At 48.0% G+C, this 17,453-nt stretch overlaps 1 protein-coding gene across 5 annotated transcripts in view; it reads left to right on the forward strand.

Annotated features, from left to right (window-relative positions):
- Positions 1-17,453, forward strand: part of FMNL3 (formin like 3) — a 229,453-nt gene that overhangs the window by 201,238 nt on the left and 10,762 nt on the right. For 3 of the 5 annotated variants that reach the window (XM_069230516.1, XM_069230517.1, XM_069230519.1), the window contains 5 exons: positions 1,020-1,180; positions 1,768-1,869; positions 6,065-6,157; positions 8,588-8,714; positions 8,970-9,089. In XM_069230516.1, coding sequence (XP_069086617.1) covers positions 1,020-1,180; positions 1,768-1,869; positions 6,065-6,157; positions 8,588-8,714; positions 8,970-9,055 — 569 coding nt within the window. In that variant the 3' untranslated portion in view covers positions 9,056-9,089. Of the gene's footprint in view, positions 1-1,019; positions 1,181-1,767; positions 1,870-6,064; positions 6,158-8,587; positions 8,715-8,969; positions 9,090-10,845; positions 10,886-17,453 lie in introns of all 5 variants that reach the window. The other 2 variants (XR_011202594.1, XM_069230518.1) reach the window with 2 other exon arrangements.

Raw genomic sequence — 17,453 nt, forward strand, 5'->3', positions numbered from 1 at the left:
TGGAGGCAAGGAGGATTCCTGTGTTTTTCTACAATTGTTCCATGTTGCCCCAAAACGGCTTGATGTGAAGAGGGTCCTCTGTTGTTTTTCAGAGACGGCCACAGATTTGCTTTTCCTCGGCCCAGTCGTTTTTGTTGCCCATGTTTCTAAAGTGAAAGGACAGCCCATGTCCGATCAAGTGAAGCACCAGGTGGCTAGTGGTGTGTGCTGAAGGGTGTTCCTAGAAACAAGCAGACCTCTCCCTGTCAGATCAACCTCTCGCTTCACTAGAAGTGTGGCGACTTTGTGCCAGGACACTGCTTCATGAAATGTGCAAGCTTCCTGTGTAAAAATGGATACCAGGGTGAAAATACGGTAGTGACGGGCAGTTTTGAGAAACGGGTCTAGCTGTACTGTGTACCATATTCCAGGATGACTACTTTACATACCATTTTCGACCCTAGTGAATCAATGAAAGATCTCTTACTTAAATTCCACTAAAGTTCACCAAAGTAGACATGAGTCAAAGATTCAGAAGCAACACAACCTCCATACTGTGAGGCAGTCAGATAATCTGGAGCATCGACTTTTTATGCTTTTGAGGAGCTACCCAGGAGCAGACCTTGGTAACTTTTGAAACTTTTACTGGTTTCATTACATAGAGGTAAGCCGCCGAGATAATGAGTTGGCTGAGCAACTGAAGTATGTTTATGTACCTTTGTATTGATGCACTGAGTATTCCCAGCTTGACAAAAACTATTTCAAAACCATACGAGGCAATGAAAGATATCAGTGCAGGAAAACTTGTGTTACTGCTGAGCAACTTTTTTCACTTCTGTGAAGCGTGTTGAGGGGTGTGACTTTTGTACTGAGGTATCCGGAAAGAGGTTTGCAGGGTACCTGTTAGTATAGTGGTTACTAAGTACAGGATGTTTTAGTAGGTGGCTGTCGGTGGAGGCCTCAAGCACTGTAGCAGCCTCTCCCCCTCATTTCCCTTGCTGTATCATAACATCATCATTTACATTTCCTGCCCTCTCCAGTCTCCTTGGAGAACGTGCTGCTGGACATCAAGGAGCTGGGGCGGAGCATGGACCTGATTCGTCGGGAGTGCAGCCTTCACGACAACAGCAGCTTGCGCAGCTTCCTGAGCGCCAACGAGGGGAAACTGGACAAGCTTCAGAAGGACTCCAGGACTTCGGAAGTGAGTAACCAATGCAGTGCAAGGAGGTAGGAGAGGCGGAGGCGAACAGCAGAGTGGTGAAAGGGATGGGGGGAATGGTGCGCAGAATCTCTGGTGCTGAGGGGGCAGCAGGAAAGTAGCTGAGGTGCCCTGGGACATTCTGCAGGGTCACACATGTTCTTGTGCAAGCGTCTCAAGCTGACAGTATCCAGGATGGAGGAATGCGCTCACAGGTGTCCTCTGATGGCTCACCCTGAGAAGGCAGGAGTGTACTCCGGGGACTGACCACCGCCTTATGCTAGCTGGCAGGCTGGATTGTGTCCTGGGGTAGCGCCCCGAAGACTGACTAGCAGGGATGACGTGTACCTTTCACTGAGAGCAGTGAGGAATAGGATAGAAAGTATCCCACGGGTGGACACTGGTGTGGAGGCAGGAGGGACCCTTAGTGAGAACCTGACAGTACCAGCCTTTCCAAAGAACTGATCTGGACTATGAGAAACTTGGGGTGCTCATTAGTGGGGTGACTTGTTGAGGAATGATGAAAGGTGGGAGTCATGTGGGAGCACCGAGTCTAATTGGCTTTCTCGTTATTTTGCTCCCCTTCTCAGGAAACGTATAATACTGTAGTAATGTACTTTGGAGAGAGTCCCAAGACAACACCACCCTCTGTCTTTTTTCCTGTGTTTGCGCGCTTCATCAAATCGTACAAGGTAAGCTGCCGAGCTCCCCCTGCCCTCTTTTTTTCAGATGGTGTGTGCTAGCGCCTGCCCAGAGGAGGTACATTTGCCAGCCTCCTTCCCTTTCACTGCTTGAGATCTTGCTGTGGCATAGACCGGAATTAATTCTAATCATCAGTGTTAGTGCTCTGTTCACTTACTGTGCTGCTCTGGTGAAGAGGCTTTTTACTGAAAGATTTTCCATTTCCACAGAAAACTTTTCAGTTTATTTTCCCCAGTGACCATACTTTAAATACAGAGAGAGATGCACATGCTAGATGTTTGCTTGGGAGAACTCTTTATTTTTTTTCTTGCTGGCCATTATTAGCAGTGCTTTTATGTTTCAATGCCTGTCAGTACATGGTCCCTCCAGAGTGGTGTACTGCCTCAGCTTGGGTACTACCCCAGTACGTAGCTGCTCTCTGCTTGCTAAATTGCCTCTATGGGGTCGTTCATCTACATTAGCCACAGGCAATGCCACGCTTTACCTACTTTGACACAGGCTTGCTCTGCAGCTACTCTGTCTGCCACGCACTCTAGCGGTCTTTTGTGTCTTATCCCTCTCTCTCGGCCTCTCTATATTTCAGCTGCTCTTGTCCTCCAAGCCTGTCAGCATCTTCAGGGACTCTAGCAAAACAACCATGCTTCCTCGTTGTTCTGCCTCGTTGTGCTGTCTCTAGCAAATCTCAATCTCTATTCCTTGTCCTTTTTTGTTTTTTCTTTCACATTGTTTCTAGTAGTTTTTTCTGCCTCTTTTCCTCTGTCCGTCTTTAGATCTCTAACACCTTTTTTCTTTTGCTTTCTTTTCTCACTTCTACTTTATCTCTCTTAATTATCTGTGGTTGCCTCTTTCTCTTCTTTTCTCTCTCTTTCTATGCTGTCTCAGCGTAGTATCATTATGTAGCAAATCTTCTCTTTGTTTCTCTCGCTTCCTCTATTTTACTTTCTTGTTATCATTTCGTTTTTCTGTTTGTCTCCGTCAGTGTTTCTTTTTCCTCTGTTTTTTTCTCTTACTTTTCTATCTTGCTATTTTGATCTCTTGATAGTTCTTCTCCAACATTTCTCTGCCATCAATTTATGCATACGTCTTTTCTTTTTCATCTCTCCGTTCTGTTTTTATTCCTTCCTTTGTCAGTCTCTACTTTAAATGAGAATTACGGTGAGTGATAAAACATTCGGTGGTAAGCATTCCTGTCATTTTTCCCTTTTATTTGTACAATATACCCTCTAATATGATCTGTCATTGCATTTTTGTTTTTTAATTGATTTATTAATGGAGAACTCTAAACCTTAGACCAGTGGTTCCCAACCTTTTGACTTCTGTGGACCCCCATTTTATCAATACTGGAGCACGGGGACCCCCACTGAATCATTATTGGAATCAGAGGACCCCCATTGAGTCATTACTGATAGTTGGAACCTAATAATATTAAATGTTCTGAGCAGTTGCGGACCCCCTGAGGAGGCTTCGCGGACCCCCAGGGGTCCCCGGCCCACAGGTTGGGAACCACTGCCTTAGACCTAAGCCCACCACTGTCCCTTACCCTGGCCCTCCAGTTCAAAGGGTTTTTGTTTACTCTCTTTCCAAACTGTCTATCCCTAAACAAATCAGTAACCCTAATCTGATCCCTTTACCCTTTCAACTAGTTTTAAGGTCGAGCATGCAAGCGCTTTGACCTGTTAGTATTGTGGGCTTTTAACTACGTCTACCTCATGCCCATCACTTTCACTCCTTCGTGGTCTTGCCTTATAAAAATCCTATGTTATCATTGGTAAATACTTAACGTTTGTCTCTCCTTGGAGGTTTAGTTACCGCCTTGCAGACTGACCCTGTTACATGCATAATCGCATGATTGCCGATATGTTTGACTGTGAGCGAACTTCTTTTTCCTTTTGTGTGTCTCCTTCGCGCTCATGGTGGCCATGGTACTTTGAATCGGCTCGCTTTTGTCAACTAATGTTTTACTTTTCATTTTCAATTTATGTGGCAAGAAAAGTCCCGTTAGGAATTTACAGGGCCAATAGCTCTAACTAGAGCAAATGCGAGACCGATTGCTTTGCAAATGCTTGTTTTTCTTTTTTTCACTTTGATTTCTTCATTTTTCTTTTTTTCTTTTTGGGTTTCTCATTCTTTCTTTGAGCTTTGGAAATAAAGTTTTCATCTCTGTGTTTGTATCTTTTCCCTTCAATTTGTTTTTCCTTTGGGACCCATCCTCCTAGTGTGTATTTTCTCTTGTGTACGTTGGGGCTGTTGACCTTGATGCAGTGCTCTCAAGTTGTCTCCGACAGGCAGACGTTAGGAGCAAGACCTATGTGCTGCCCGCTGCAGCCTCATTTCTGTGGCGGGGTGGATACTGCCCATGTCTGTACATCGTCCCTGTGCCCCCAGCTCCCATTCTCAGTGTCCTGAGAATCTGCCCTTCCTGGAATTGTTCATGCAGGAAGTGCTGCTCACTCTCTGGTTGGGGCCACCTGCATCTGGAGAAGACATAACAGGAGCTGCCTGTGTGTGCAAGAGCTCAGTGACACCACTTCTGCCAGTGCCCAAAGCGTTCTCCTGTATCGAGCTGTTCGGTTTCCATTTCTTGACCTCTGTTGTTCTATCTGAATCTGTCCTACACAACTCTGTTTCCCACAATTCTCTCGCTGAGCGGAACTTCACCGGTAGGCCCTCTCTAGGACGTACTATTCTCCTTGACTGACCCTCTCGCTGGAATCCTGCTGTCCGTGTCCTCTGCTGGCTGGACCCTTTTGTCCAGACCCTCTCTTATCCGATTCTCCCCTGTCCAAAGTTGTCCACCGTACCCCATTTTTGTGAGCCCTTTCCAGGCCATGCTCTCACTCTTGGGAACCCCTCTTACAGCCTTATCCCTTGAGGGCTTTCTTCCGTTTAAACCACTTCACCCAACTTATATCTAAACCTTTCAAGGAAACTCCCTTAAGTTGGAATCGTTTTACCAGACCCTTGCTCTCCAAGATTTAGCTGGCCCGATCCTCTCCTGCCTAGATCCTCTCCTTTCCTACTTAAACCCTCTTCTGTCTGAACCTTTTCTACAGACGCCTATTGCCTGAGATCTCTGTTGTCTTGATCTTCTTTTCTGAACCTCGAGACCCTTCCTGCCCAGTCACTCTCCTGGTCAATAACTTAGGACCTTCATGAGGTTTTCCCTTTTTAAATCTCACCTACTAGACCGAGCATGTGCTGTCTGTTGCCAGACAGTGTAAGCTTGTGATTGGCTTATAGGCTGCCCAGTGCACATCACTGTTTGGCTTTGTCACTCCCATTTGCTTGATTCTTGTTTGCTAGATTGTGTGAGCTTTACTTCTTCTTTTAACTTATTCCCTCACCTGGAACATGGATGCATTGGTATGTCATTCCACTGCTTGCTTTTTTAGGTGCAGCTTTTTTTTGTTCATGTAAACCACTTTACGAGAGTGCATGTCTTTTCCAGTTGTCTCCTCGTGTTTCTCCCGCACCCCGACGTCTCTCACCTGTGGGTCTCCCCCACTCACCCTGTGTTGCCTTCTAGTACGTGTTTTCTCCCAGTCTGCTCCACGTTGCTGTCTCTTGCTCATTTGAACCCCTCACCAACACCGTAGTTTTGCTTCCGCCCACGCCCCTGTGTTGCTTTTGCTCCTTGTCCCCGTGTAGCTTCTGCCCCCACCTGTTCCACCTTTGCTTCCCCCATCCACTTTAAAACCCCAACCCCCAGGCGCTCCCCCGATCTGCTTCGGCCCCTGTGTTGCCTTCACTTGCTTTAAAAAAAAATAAAAATATATTTTTTTCTTTTTAGTTAACGATCCAACTCTGATTGGAAATTAAAAAAGTGTAATTTTGTAGGAGCGCGCAGGAGTGCTGCATGCCTACAAAATGACGTTGCCGGCCATATCAAAAGCTGTTTTTTGTTTTTTCAAATTCTTTAGCCATCCAGGACAGCATCGGGGATGTTGTACCACATGCTTAAAACTATTGGCAAAGTTAAAAGGTCCCAATGCAGAGTTCAAACAACAAAGAGCAGTGTTGGCCCTTAACCTTTAAAGAAAGGGGGCACTTCTGACCCCCTCCGATCACAGTCCTTTTGCCCAGCCTCAACAGGTGTTCTGATACTGCCCCCTCATAGCGTGGCTCCTGCTTGCGCCTCCCCGCCACTGCGCTCTGATGTGTTTCCTTCCCTCTTTCCACCCGCAGGAGGCCGAAGAGGAAAACGAGATGCGGAAGCGGCAGGAGGAAGCGCTGAGGGAGAAGATGCTTGCGCAGGAGGCCAAGAAACTGGAACCCAAGGTAAGAATACCACACATGCCAACATTCAGAGGAGGAAAAAAATAAAAAGGGAGAATGTATTTCCCCCTTTGACTTATTGAAGTGAAGACGTAACACACTACACTTATGTTAAAGGAAAGGCAGTTTCAGGCTGGAAACAACCAAAATATAGACATGTTTGGCTTCTAAAATCAGGAGACGCCCGCATGAATCGGGTTCAAAGCAGCGCGCACGCTCGTGCTTGTAGGAAGGCACTCACACACAGGTAGGTGGTATACGTGTGAAACTAAACGCACCGGTGCCCTCGGTGCCGGGAACATGCCTGGTTTGTGCCCGACAGCCTTCTATGGACACGTGTCGTACACCTTTTAAAGAACAGTCCTATTCAGAAAAGTTTACACGCGCATACACGTTATCGCCTTACACGCATTGGCCCTCGGAACCTTTAACGGCTACGTTTTGTACAGCCTTAAACACATATACGCCCACAGTTAAAGAAATACCCCGCGACTTAACGCTTTAAACCCATACCCGCAGATGGGCCCTTTCAAGTGCCTGTTTAGTGGCACCTGACACGTGTGTACGAATGCCATATGGCCGTAAATAAGTACTTCTCCAACCATAGGTCCAGACATATATTTTTCTGCAGCCTTGTGTACTCACAGACGCCACTTAGTCATGCGCGCTTTTGTTAGGTCTGTGCACGTTTTTTCTGTGGCCAAATACACGTGGCCTTGGAGCCATATGCGTACCTGGCTGTAGCGTTGCAACCACGGATGGCCAACAAATGTACCAGAGGCCCGTAGGCATAACGTTCATTTCGATGCGTTTGCATTTATGACAGAATGCCATGTAAAACCCCTACTTAGGCCGTAAAAACCGCGGTCAGGCCCCGCCTTTAACTGCCTCCGGCTGGGAAAGGACCCACAGCTCCTCTCCCTGGCCCGCACCCAAACACTGACTCTGGCTGTAAACTTGCATGAAAACACAGGCGCACCAATGGCAGAGACGGAACATAAAAGGGGCCAACTTACACTCGTGACATAAAGCGCGCGCTCTGTGAAAAGCACCAACTCCCTCCATTGGTCTGTCTGACCAAAAGTGCGAAATAGTTCAGTGTGCAGAGATTGTTGTTTTTTGGGTCTGTTTAAAAAGTTAACCACGCGGCGAGCGAGTATACGCGTGAAACCTAATAACCCGGCCTTTGTATGCTCAGACTGCTTTTTTTGTTCATGCGTGTGGCAGACTGGTTTCGTTCATGAGGCGCTAGCTCCTGCTTTTTTCGAATAATTTCCACACGTAGAGGCTTTGGAAAACGTTAAATGTATCGGAATTTCTTACAATCCCTAAATAGCTTAAACAAATAAAATAAAAAGAAGGCCTGCTGGAAGAGAAACAGATGGAAGTGATTTGGGTTCAGAGAGCATGGGAGCAGACACACCCGTATACTCTGCGACATTGTGTGTGCGTGTTTACCGCCATCTGCTGCCTTAGAGGAGTACCGCACTTGACTTGCACAAAAAATGTCTTCAACTTAACAGCTGCGATTCTCTGCTGCCCTCTGCCACCTCTGGGAAGAATCGCGCCTGTTTTCTACAAAATATTTTTTGTTACAGGCTCAGCCATGATGACTAGGGAAATGCTGCCTGGTTGTTTCTAGTGGATCCTCCTAACCGCAGATCCCTCACCTTTTGAATACCCCCCAAGAGCCACCCTGGATTTGAAAACATTATAACATGTGCTACTGCAGCAAGCGGGGCTGGCTGGGGGTCATGGACCCTTTGTCAGGAGGCTCTGTGCCTCTGGATGTGGCTGGAACATCAGGGCATATTCCTGATTGTTGAACATCTGGCAGGTTTTCTGAATGCCAGAGCGGACAAACTCAGCTGCCAATGCTTAGTCAATCTCACATGGCGTCTCAATCTAAAGGCAGAGCAAGGTCTCCTTCAGCAGTGGGGAGGGCCTTGGTTAGATCTCTTCACCTCTGCAGAGAATGCATAATGTCAGTAGTATTGCCTGTTGAAGTTTCCAAGGCGGCAAGTGGATCTCAGGCTTCATATATGCCTTTCTGCCCATACCACTTCTGCCCAGAGTTCTCAAAAAGTAATCCTTGTGGCTCCAAACTCGGCATGAAGATTATGGTATGCCGAGCTACTGAGCATGGTCATTAATCCTCCGATCAGACTGTCCCTTTAGGATGACCTTCTGTCACAGCAGCACAGGAGGGTTTTCCACCTGAACCTTAGCTGCTGTGTCTTTAGTTGTGAGTGTCCGAGGACATACATCACTGCGGCATGATGCGTTAGAGTGGAGAGAATCTCATTGTCCTCAGTCCTTTGATGGTGGCAGCCAAGTTAGAAGAAAGTCGAGGCATAGGTGAGAAAACAGCTGAGCATAATTCATTGTCTCCCTCTCCCCCCAAACATCCCTGTGTGCGTCTCTCCCCCACAGGCCCCGTCACAGAGGAACAAGCGGCAGCAGCAACATGAGCTTATCGCCGAGCTGCGGCGGCGACAGGCCAAAGACCACCGGCCAGTCTATGAAGGGAAGGATGGCACTATTGAAGACATCATCACAGGTGAGTGCCACTCTGACTAGGTCAATAAGCATGCTTTTTTTTTTTTTTATAAGCCCATAAAAATGTTGTTGTTTGAGGATCTCACTTTCAAGGCCTGGGATGTTGTGGGGTGGTCTTTTTGCCTTAGCATTAATGATTCTTTTTCTTTCTAAGAGAAATGCTGGTTCAGTGCTGTGTTTCTAGCAATTGTGCATTCTGACATGTCGAGTTTCATCTGTGTCTCTGTCTCTCTACCTTTTACCTGAATGGTTGCAGTGCTGAAGAGTGTTCCCTTCACAGCCCGAACCGCCAAGCGTGGCTCTCGGTTCTTCTGTGATGCACCCCTGTCCGAGGAGCCTTAGTCCTAGCCCTATTGCACTGTTAATGCACAGAGAGGTATATGTGCTGTTTATACCTTTGCATGTGTCATGCAGCGTCATTCCATCTACTGGAAATGAAGCTCTGCATGTCTTAATCTAATTGTCAGCTTCCATAGTATTGTCTTGTAATAATGCACTGTACCTTTACTGCATGACCAAATATTTCCCATTGCATGCTCCAGTACTCTGCATGTCCCCATGCTGTCACTGCTCTGTCAAGCCAGGCCTCCATTGGTGAGTTTTTACCCCTCTCACTGTATAAAACCTTTGCAGGCTCGCACTTTCTGAAGAATAATCAGTGTAGCCAAACTGTGCATGGTAGGTACTTTCATCTCTGTCATGGGAATGCTGCATGTCTGCATGGTGATAAGAGGTGAGCGACTGAGCCCAACAACATTGTGCATACACTACAACGAGTAGTACATGTGAACCGGGATACGTAGTTCTTCAACCAGGAAGAGGAATCGCAGTGTTAGGTGTTCAGGGCTCACACAAATCTAGATGTCTGCCCTGCCCGTCTCCAGTGGTCTGTTCAAGCACTTGCTTCTATTGTGTTGTTTCAGTTCCATTGGTAGTGTGTTGGTCTTATCGCAAACAATCAAGTCATGCTTTGATTGCAGAAGGCAGTCCATTCCCATTTGTGCTCTCACTGCAGAGTGGACTCCATGCATCTTATGTGCTTCTGCTGCACAGTGCAGACCAGGCCTCCCTGTGCTCTTAGTGTAGAGTCGGATTTATGCCGCCTCCTGTTAGTTTACTGTAAAGTGGGGTCTAGGCACAGATTGAAACGCTCTGTTATTGCAGAGGGAAGTCTAGACTTCCCAGGTACTGTACTGCTGTACCAATGGAGTCCAGGCTCCACCTGTGGTCTTACTACAGAGGATGGAGAATCTAGGCCCCGCCTGTGGGAGTTCCAGGCCTCACCTGTGTTCCTACTCCAGAGAGGAGCCTCTTACTGTAGAGGGCAGTGCAGACTCTGTGAATGTCCTTACTCCTCCTGTGGATTTACTGTTTGGTGGGGAGGAGAGGTCCATGCCAAGCCGGTGCTCTTGCTGGAGAGGGTAGTTAAGGTCGAACCTGTGCTCTTACTGTAGAGGTAAGTCCATGCCTCATCTGTGCATTTTCTGATGGAGGCGTTCTCCTCTTAGGAATGCTATTAATGCAGCAGGGGTATAGATCTACTAGTGCTCTAATTATAGAGAAGTAATCCATGCCCTGCTCAAGTCCCATGGCTCTGTATGTGCTTTTTCTGTAGAGGATGGCCCAGGCCCTCCATGTGCTCTTAACTTAGAAGGGAACCCTGGGCTATCTGTGCTTTCACTGCAAAGTTCAGGTGGCTCCTGTGTTCATGCTTCAGGGGCACTCTGTCCTTTGTGGCCTAATTCTAAAAGGCAATCCAGGCTTCACTACTTAATTATAGCAAAAAACAATTTGTTCCCCCCCCCCCCCCCCCCCCAGTGCCCTTTCTGCAGAGAGTAGTCCAGGCCTTGTTTGTACGCTTAATGTAGAGTCAGGTAGTTCATGTCCTTACTCTGCTTTTGTTGCAGAGTGGAGACCACGTTCTGAGGGAGGGAGCAGTTAGTTTTTGTCACAGCGCTGCTGTTCCTGCAGACGTCTTGCTGGGTTAATACTTCAAATATGGGTCAACTTCATGCATGGGGTGTTAATGCAGAGGGAAGTTTAAGGGCTGGTTCCTAAAGTAGAAAAGCATCTCCTAGCTCTTTGCATGCTCTCTTTTCACTGTCTTGTTCTATTTTATCCTCCTTTCGTAGCAGCCTCGAAGATTCATCTAGTTTCCCTTCTCGGCAGAGGGTAAGAAACTGCCCACTAACCCCAGCCCACCCACATTTAACATGCTACTGCACTGGAGCTGCTTTAGCTTATGCAAAAATGCCATAGATGTCTGCTTTGGAAACCGCTTTCATTGTGCTCTTTGTAGAAGTCGTAAGAGTGTGCTTTATTGTGGCTAGGACTCCTGATCACCCTGAGAATGTTTCAGTAGGGAACCTAGGGAAAGGTTTAAGGATATTTTCCGGATTTCTGGTAAAGATGTAACATTACGATTGAGCAGCCAAATCTTCGTAGTGACTTGTTTGTGACCACAAGGCAGTTCATCATTCTAAAGGTTAAACTGGAAGCTTTTTGAAGTGCCATATAACTATGCCTTCGTATTTCCACCACTGTGCAAAAATGTACAGCTCAACATCCTCCACCTTCATAGTGCTGTCCAACAGTATACTTCGTGGTGCCCCTAGTCTGCCAGCCCTGTAGCAGGACCCATGACTTCTCCTTTAGATGGTTCTTCGCTACCAGATATGTTGGGCTTCCAACCCGGTCACCTTCTTCATACCACTGCACCCCACCACCAACTTCCAGTTTTTTAGCACGTGGACCATGGTTTCACCTTCTAGAAACTACTTGTACATTTGCATCCTTCACTTGTTGAACTTTCCCAAAATTCTTTCTCACAGTGTCCACTTGCATACCATCCTCAACATTCACCCTTTCATTACACACCGTCTGTCCACTACATGGGACAGCTTGAACTCCTACTTCATACACTTATGCCTTACCCACTCCGACAAAGCCACCTACCTTCCTTTTGTGGTTAAGGACCAACATCTTCTCAAATGGGACTTTCTGGTAGCGTAGATTAAAAAAAAAAAACATTGTTTTCTTGTTTATAATATATACACTAGCAGTTGAGTGACGTGATGGCGTTTATGAGGAAGAAATGCTGTGATGTCTAGACAGATGGTGCTTAGCTCGAAAAGACTGATGTGGTGGCGCTGCACCATCAGAGATCAGATTCTCCACTACTACCGGTGAACCGCATAAAGAAACTCACCTAATATTTCAAAGCCAATAGTTTACTTGCCTGGTACTCAATATATCACTCTTTCCTAACTGTGGACATAAGAGTTGTCAGAAGTGTTGGAGTTCAGGTATCAAGAAAAGTGCAAACAAGGGTGTACTGACGTGAGTTCCTTATTTTCCATATCTTTCATTGTCGTTCTGGAGCTTTTTCTCTTTATGTAGTCAGCATTTTCCTCAGATTTCCCTCAAAAAGTCAGGGATCTGAAAGGGACTTCTAGTTGCAGATTCCCTACCTTTTGAATTTCCTCTGGCGTTAGTCTGGATCCGTAGATTTTTCTTGACCAGTATCCCTGCACACCGTTAGGTGGCGCTGATCGGCTCTGCATCTGTCGTCCGTGTCTTACGTGCCGGGTATGATGTTGAGGGTCCTATATAGGTGCAAATCCGGCACACTGACATCAGTTCTTTTCTTTCCACGCCAGCCAGAGCTGTTCAGAAGAGAGCTACCCCTTTTTTTTTAGTTGTATAATGCGTCAAGGGTATCCTCTGGGAAGACCGGGTTCAAGCCCTGAGGGTCTTGGCAATGGCAGTGACAGATCCACACCTCGTGTGCCTTTAGTGTCTAGAGCGCGACCACGACCCAAAGTCGTGCTCACAGTGCCGGGCCATGAATCCAAAGGCTTTGAGGAAGTGACCCCTAAAGCCAATGGCGACCTGGCACTCGGTTCGGCCTAAGTCCCAATCCCAGTCGAAAGGAAGGTCTCTGGATCAGATGCAGAGCACCCCATCTTCTTTGTCCCACTCCAAGTCTTCAGGACTTTCGGGTAAATCGAGGAATAAGAAGCCGCTCATGCTGCCCAGCCTCTGCGTGGCAGGGGACGTGGGATCCACCATTCTCATGAAACAGGGAGCCAGCGATATGGCCAGTCTTCTGCCCCAGCAGCTGCCGCCAAACCTTCCTCATCAGACACTTCCCCACCAGGCACCAGTTGGAGGCAGGATCCTCTATCACCTACTCCGCTGGCAGTCCATCACGTCAGGTAGGTTGGTTTTGCAGATAGCCTGAAGGGGCTACTCCGTCCTCTTTGAGACTTCTCCTCCATCCATGCCACCATCCTACGATCGAATGATGGAGGATCACTTGGCACTCCTCTGAGAGGAAGTTACTGCTCTTTTGGCCAAGGGAGTCATAGAGAGTCCCTGTGCCAGAAGTATGTTGTGGTTGTTCCTGCTACTTTCTGGTGCCCAAAAAGGACAAGGGCCTCAACCCTATCCTAGATCCTTGATCCCTCGATCTCTTTCTCAAGAAGAAGTTCAAAATGCTCACTGTGGCTCAGGTTTTATCTGCCCTGGACCCAGGAGAATGGATGGTAGCATTGGACTTGCAGGGTGCTTATTTTCATATGCCTTTCTTCCCTGCCCACAGACATTACTTGCAGTACATGGTAGGCGGTGAGCACTTTCAGTTCACCGTCCTCCCCTTTGGCCTTACCATCGCCCCTCAGGTGTTCACCAAGGTGATGGTGGTGGTTGCAGCTCATCTGCACAGATCAGGGGTTTCAGTCTTCCCCTACCTCAACTACTGGTTGTTGGTGGCGGGCTCACCCCAGGCTGTCGTTTCCCACCTCCAGACTGGTTGTCCTCCTGCATTCGCTGAGGTTCACTATAAACATGCTGAAGTCACACCTCACTCCCTCCCAGACGCTCCCTTTCATCTGAGCTGTTCTGGACACAGTGCAGTTTCGGGCTTATCCTCCCAAATGGTGAGTCCTGGATATTCCGGCTATGATACCAATGTTTTAACCTCTATCTTGGATTTCGGTGAGAATGGCTGAGGCTGCTGGGCCTCATGGCTAACTGCATCCTGCTAGTGACACATGCCAGATGGCATATGCAGGCTCAGCAGTGGGACCTGAAGTTCCATTGGGTGCAGCATCAGGGGAATCTCTCCAGCATGATCCAAATCTCAGAGGGAACTGTTCAAGGTCTGTAGTGGTGGCTAGCGAACCGCGATTGGACCAGAGGCAGATTCCTCTCCCTTCCCCAATGACAGTAGTAACAGATGCATCACTCCTGGGATAAGGCAGCAAACTAAGGGAGGCAGAGATCACAGGAGTCTGGTTTCTGGTGGAGTTCTGGACTCCATATCAAACTGTTGGAGCTCAGGGTGATCAGACCTGCATTGAAAACAAACATTTCTACCCTCTCTCAAAGGGAAGGTAGTGCAGGTGTTCATGGACACCACCACCTCCATGTAGTACTGTAACAAGCAGGGCAAAGTGAGGTCGTGGACCCTTTTTATCAAGAGACTTCTGTGCCTCAGGACATGGCTGGAACATCAGGATATTTCCCTGATGGTTCAACATCTGGCGGGCTCTCAGCATCAGAGGGACAAACTCAGCTGACAATGCTTAGTCGATCACAAGTGGCGTCTCCATCCGGAGGTGGAACAGGGTCTCTTTCAGCAGTGGGGAGAGCCTTGGTTAAATGTGTACACCTCCTTAGAGAACGTGCAGTTTCAACAGTATTGCGTATTGAAGTTTTTAAGGCGGCAATTGCTCAGAGACACTTTATCTTGAGTGGAACTTAGGCCTCCTCTACGACTTTCCACTAGTACCACTTCTGCCCAGAGTTCTTAAGAACGACCGGGCCCAAGTAATCCTTGTGGCTGTGGGCTGGGCACATGGAGACTGGTTTCCCGAGCTACTGAGCATGACCATTGATCCTCCAAATAGACTGCCTCTTCAGGAGAATCTTCTGTTGCAGCGGCATGGGAGGGTTCTCCACCCGAACCTGTCTAGTCTCCGCCTTCTTGCGTGGAGATTGAGTGGCGGCAGTTGACAGTTTCTGACCTTCAGCCCAAAGTCTGAAATGTTGTCTTGGCAGCCAGGCGTCCCTCCACCAAAACGGTATATGCCTGTCGTTGTAAGAAATTTGTGACATAGTGCACAGACAAGTCTTTTGGCCCCCTTACTGGCCCTCTTTCTGAGCTTCTCTTGATTATACTTTCTCTGGCCCAGCAGGGCTCTCCTATGGGCACTCTCAAAGGTTACTTATATGCGGTCTCTGTTTTTGAGGTTGCCAGATAAATCTTCCTTGTTTAAGTTTCCAATTGTAGATAGGTTCCTTAAAGGTCTTACTCATATGTTTCTTCCATCTCCATTCATTATGCCCCAATGGGATATGGATTTAGTTTTGACATTTCTGATGTGCTCCCCTTTCGAGCCTCTCCACATTTGTCCTCTCAGGCTTCTCACTTTGAAAACAGTCTAGCTTCTGGCCATTACATTTGCCCACAGGATGAGTAAGCAGCAGGCGTTGTCATCTAAACCGCCTACCTTTCCATCTACCCTGACAGAGTGGTGCTTCACACTTGGGCTTTTTTTGCCAAAAGTGGTCTCTCCCTTTCATGTAGGCCGATCCATTACCTTGCCTACTTGTTATGCACTCCCACGTCCTTCTAAGGAAGATGAGACTCCAACACCTGGACCTAAAAAGAGCGTTGGTGTTCTATCTTGATCCAACAAAAGATTTCCTGTTGGATAATCAACTCTGTCGGTTATGTGGGTGCGAAGAAAGGTCGGGCAGTCCAGAAGCGGACCACCTTCCAGTGGTTCGTACTCTGTATTAAAATCTGCTACGCACTGGTCAAGAAGCAACCACTTGAAGGTTTGCATGCTCATTCTGCTAGAGCAACAGCTGCGACCACTGCATTATCACACGGAGTGCCAGTCCTTGGTGTCTGTCGGGCAATAACATGGGCACCCTGGCATACATTTACCAACCACTACTGCCTGCACAGTTAGATCTGTAGGGACTGGTACTTTGCCCGTTCTGTCCTGCAGGACTTTGTAGTTTGATCTTTGTTCGCAGATCCACCTCCAGGGATGGTATTGCTTGTGTATCTATTCAAATGGTAAGGAATCTGCAACTATAAGTCTCTATCAGAAAGACAAGTTACTTACCTTAGGTAATGCCTTATCTGGTGGAGACACATTCTAGTTGCAGATTCCTTACCGACCCACCCATCCTCCTGTCTCTGCAAACTGATTTCTAGGGACAGGGACTGGACTGTGGGAGTCACTTGGACAGAGTTGCTGAGTTCCAGGGACCATGCTTGTTGTGCTGAGAGGGGACCCAGAGGACCGGTGATGCAGTCTTTTGTTGCCTGCGGTTGCAGGGGAAAGATACCGTCGACCCACAGGAGATTTCTTCAGAGCTCCTGGTGCAGAGAGGAGGCAGGCTACCCCCAGAGCATGCACCACCTGGAAACAGTCGAGAAAGCCGGCAGGATGAAGCGATACAAAGTTGCTAGTAGTCGTCTTGCTACTTTGTTGCGGTTTTGCAGGCATCCTGAGCAGTCAGCGGTCGATCCTTTGGCGGAAGGTGAATAGGGAGATGCAGAGGAACTCTGATGAGCTCTTGCATTCGTTATCTGGTGAGATCCCCAAAGCAGAGACCCTAAATAGCCAGAAAAGGAGGTCTGGCTACCTAGGAAGGAGGATTGGCTACCAAGAGAGGTAAGAGCCTATCAGAAGGAGCCTCTGACGTCACCTGCTGGCACTGGCCACTCAGAGCAGTCCAGTGTGCCACAAACACCTCTGTTTCCAAGATGGCAGAGGTCTGGGACACACTGGAGGAGCTCTGGGCACCTCCCCTGGGAGGTGCAGGTCAGGGGAGTGGTCACTCTCCTTTCCTTTGTCCAGTTTCGCGCCAGAGCAGGGCTGGGGGATCCCTGAACCGGTGTAGACTGGCTTATGCAGAGATGGGCACCATCTGTGCCCATCAAAGCATTTCCAGAGGCTGGGGGAGGCTACTCCTCCCCAGCCATCACACCTATTTCCAAAGGGAGAGGGTGTTACACCCTCCCTCAGAGGAAGTCCTTTGGTCTGCCTTCCTGGGCCAGGGCTGCCTGGACCCCAGGAGGGCAGAAACCTGTTGGAGGGGTTGGCAGCAGCTGCAGTGGAGACCCCGGAAAGGCAGTTTGGCAGTACCTGGGTTCTGTGCTAGAGACCCGGGGGATCATGGAATTAATTCCATGATCTTAGACATGTAACATGGCCATGTTCGGAGTTGCCATTGTGACGCTGTACATAGGTAGTGACCCATGTACAGTGCACGCGTGTAATGGTGTCCCCGCACTCACAAAGTCCGGGGAATTTGCCCTGAACGATGTGGGGGCACCTTGGCTAGTGCCAGGGTGCCCACACACTAAGTAACTTTGCACCCAACCTTCACCAGGTGAAGGTTAGACATATAGGTGACTTATAAGTTACTTAAGTGCAGTGGTAAACGGCTGTGAAATAACGTGGACGTTATTTCACTTAGGCTGCACTGGCAGGCCTTGTGTAAGAATTGTCAGAGCTCCCTATGGGTGGCAAAAGAAATGCTGCAGCCCATAGGGATCTCCTGGAACCCCAATACCCTAGGTACCTCAGTACCATATACTAGGGAATTATATGGGTGTACCAGTATGCCAATGTAAATTGGTAAATTTAGTCACTAGCCTGTTAGTGACAAATTTGGAAAGCAGAGAGAGCATAACCACTGAGGTTCTGATTAG

Source organism: Pleurodeles waltl, chromosome 4_2 (genome assembly GCF_031143425.1).
Source record: "Pleurodeles waltl isolate 20211129_DDA chromosome 4_2, aPleWal1.hap1.20221129, whole genome shotgun sequence".
In the NCBI taxonomy this organism is placed as follows: domain Eukaryota; kingdom Metazoa; phylum Chordata; class Amphibia; order Caudata; family Salamandridae; genus Pleurodeles; species Pleurodeles waltl.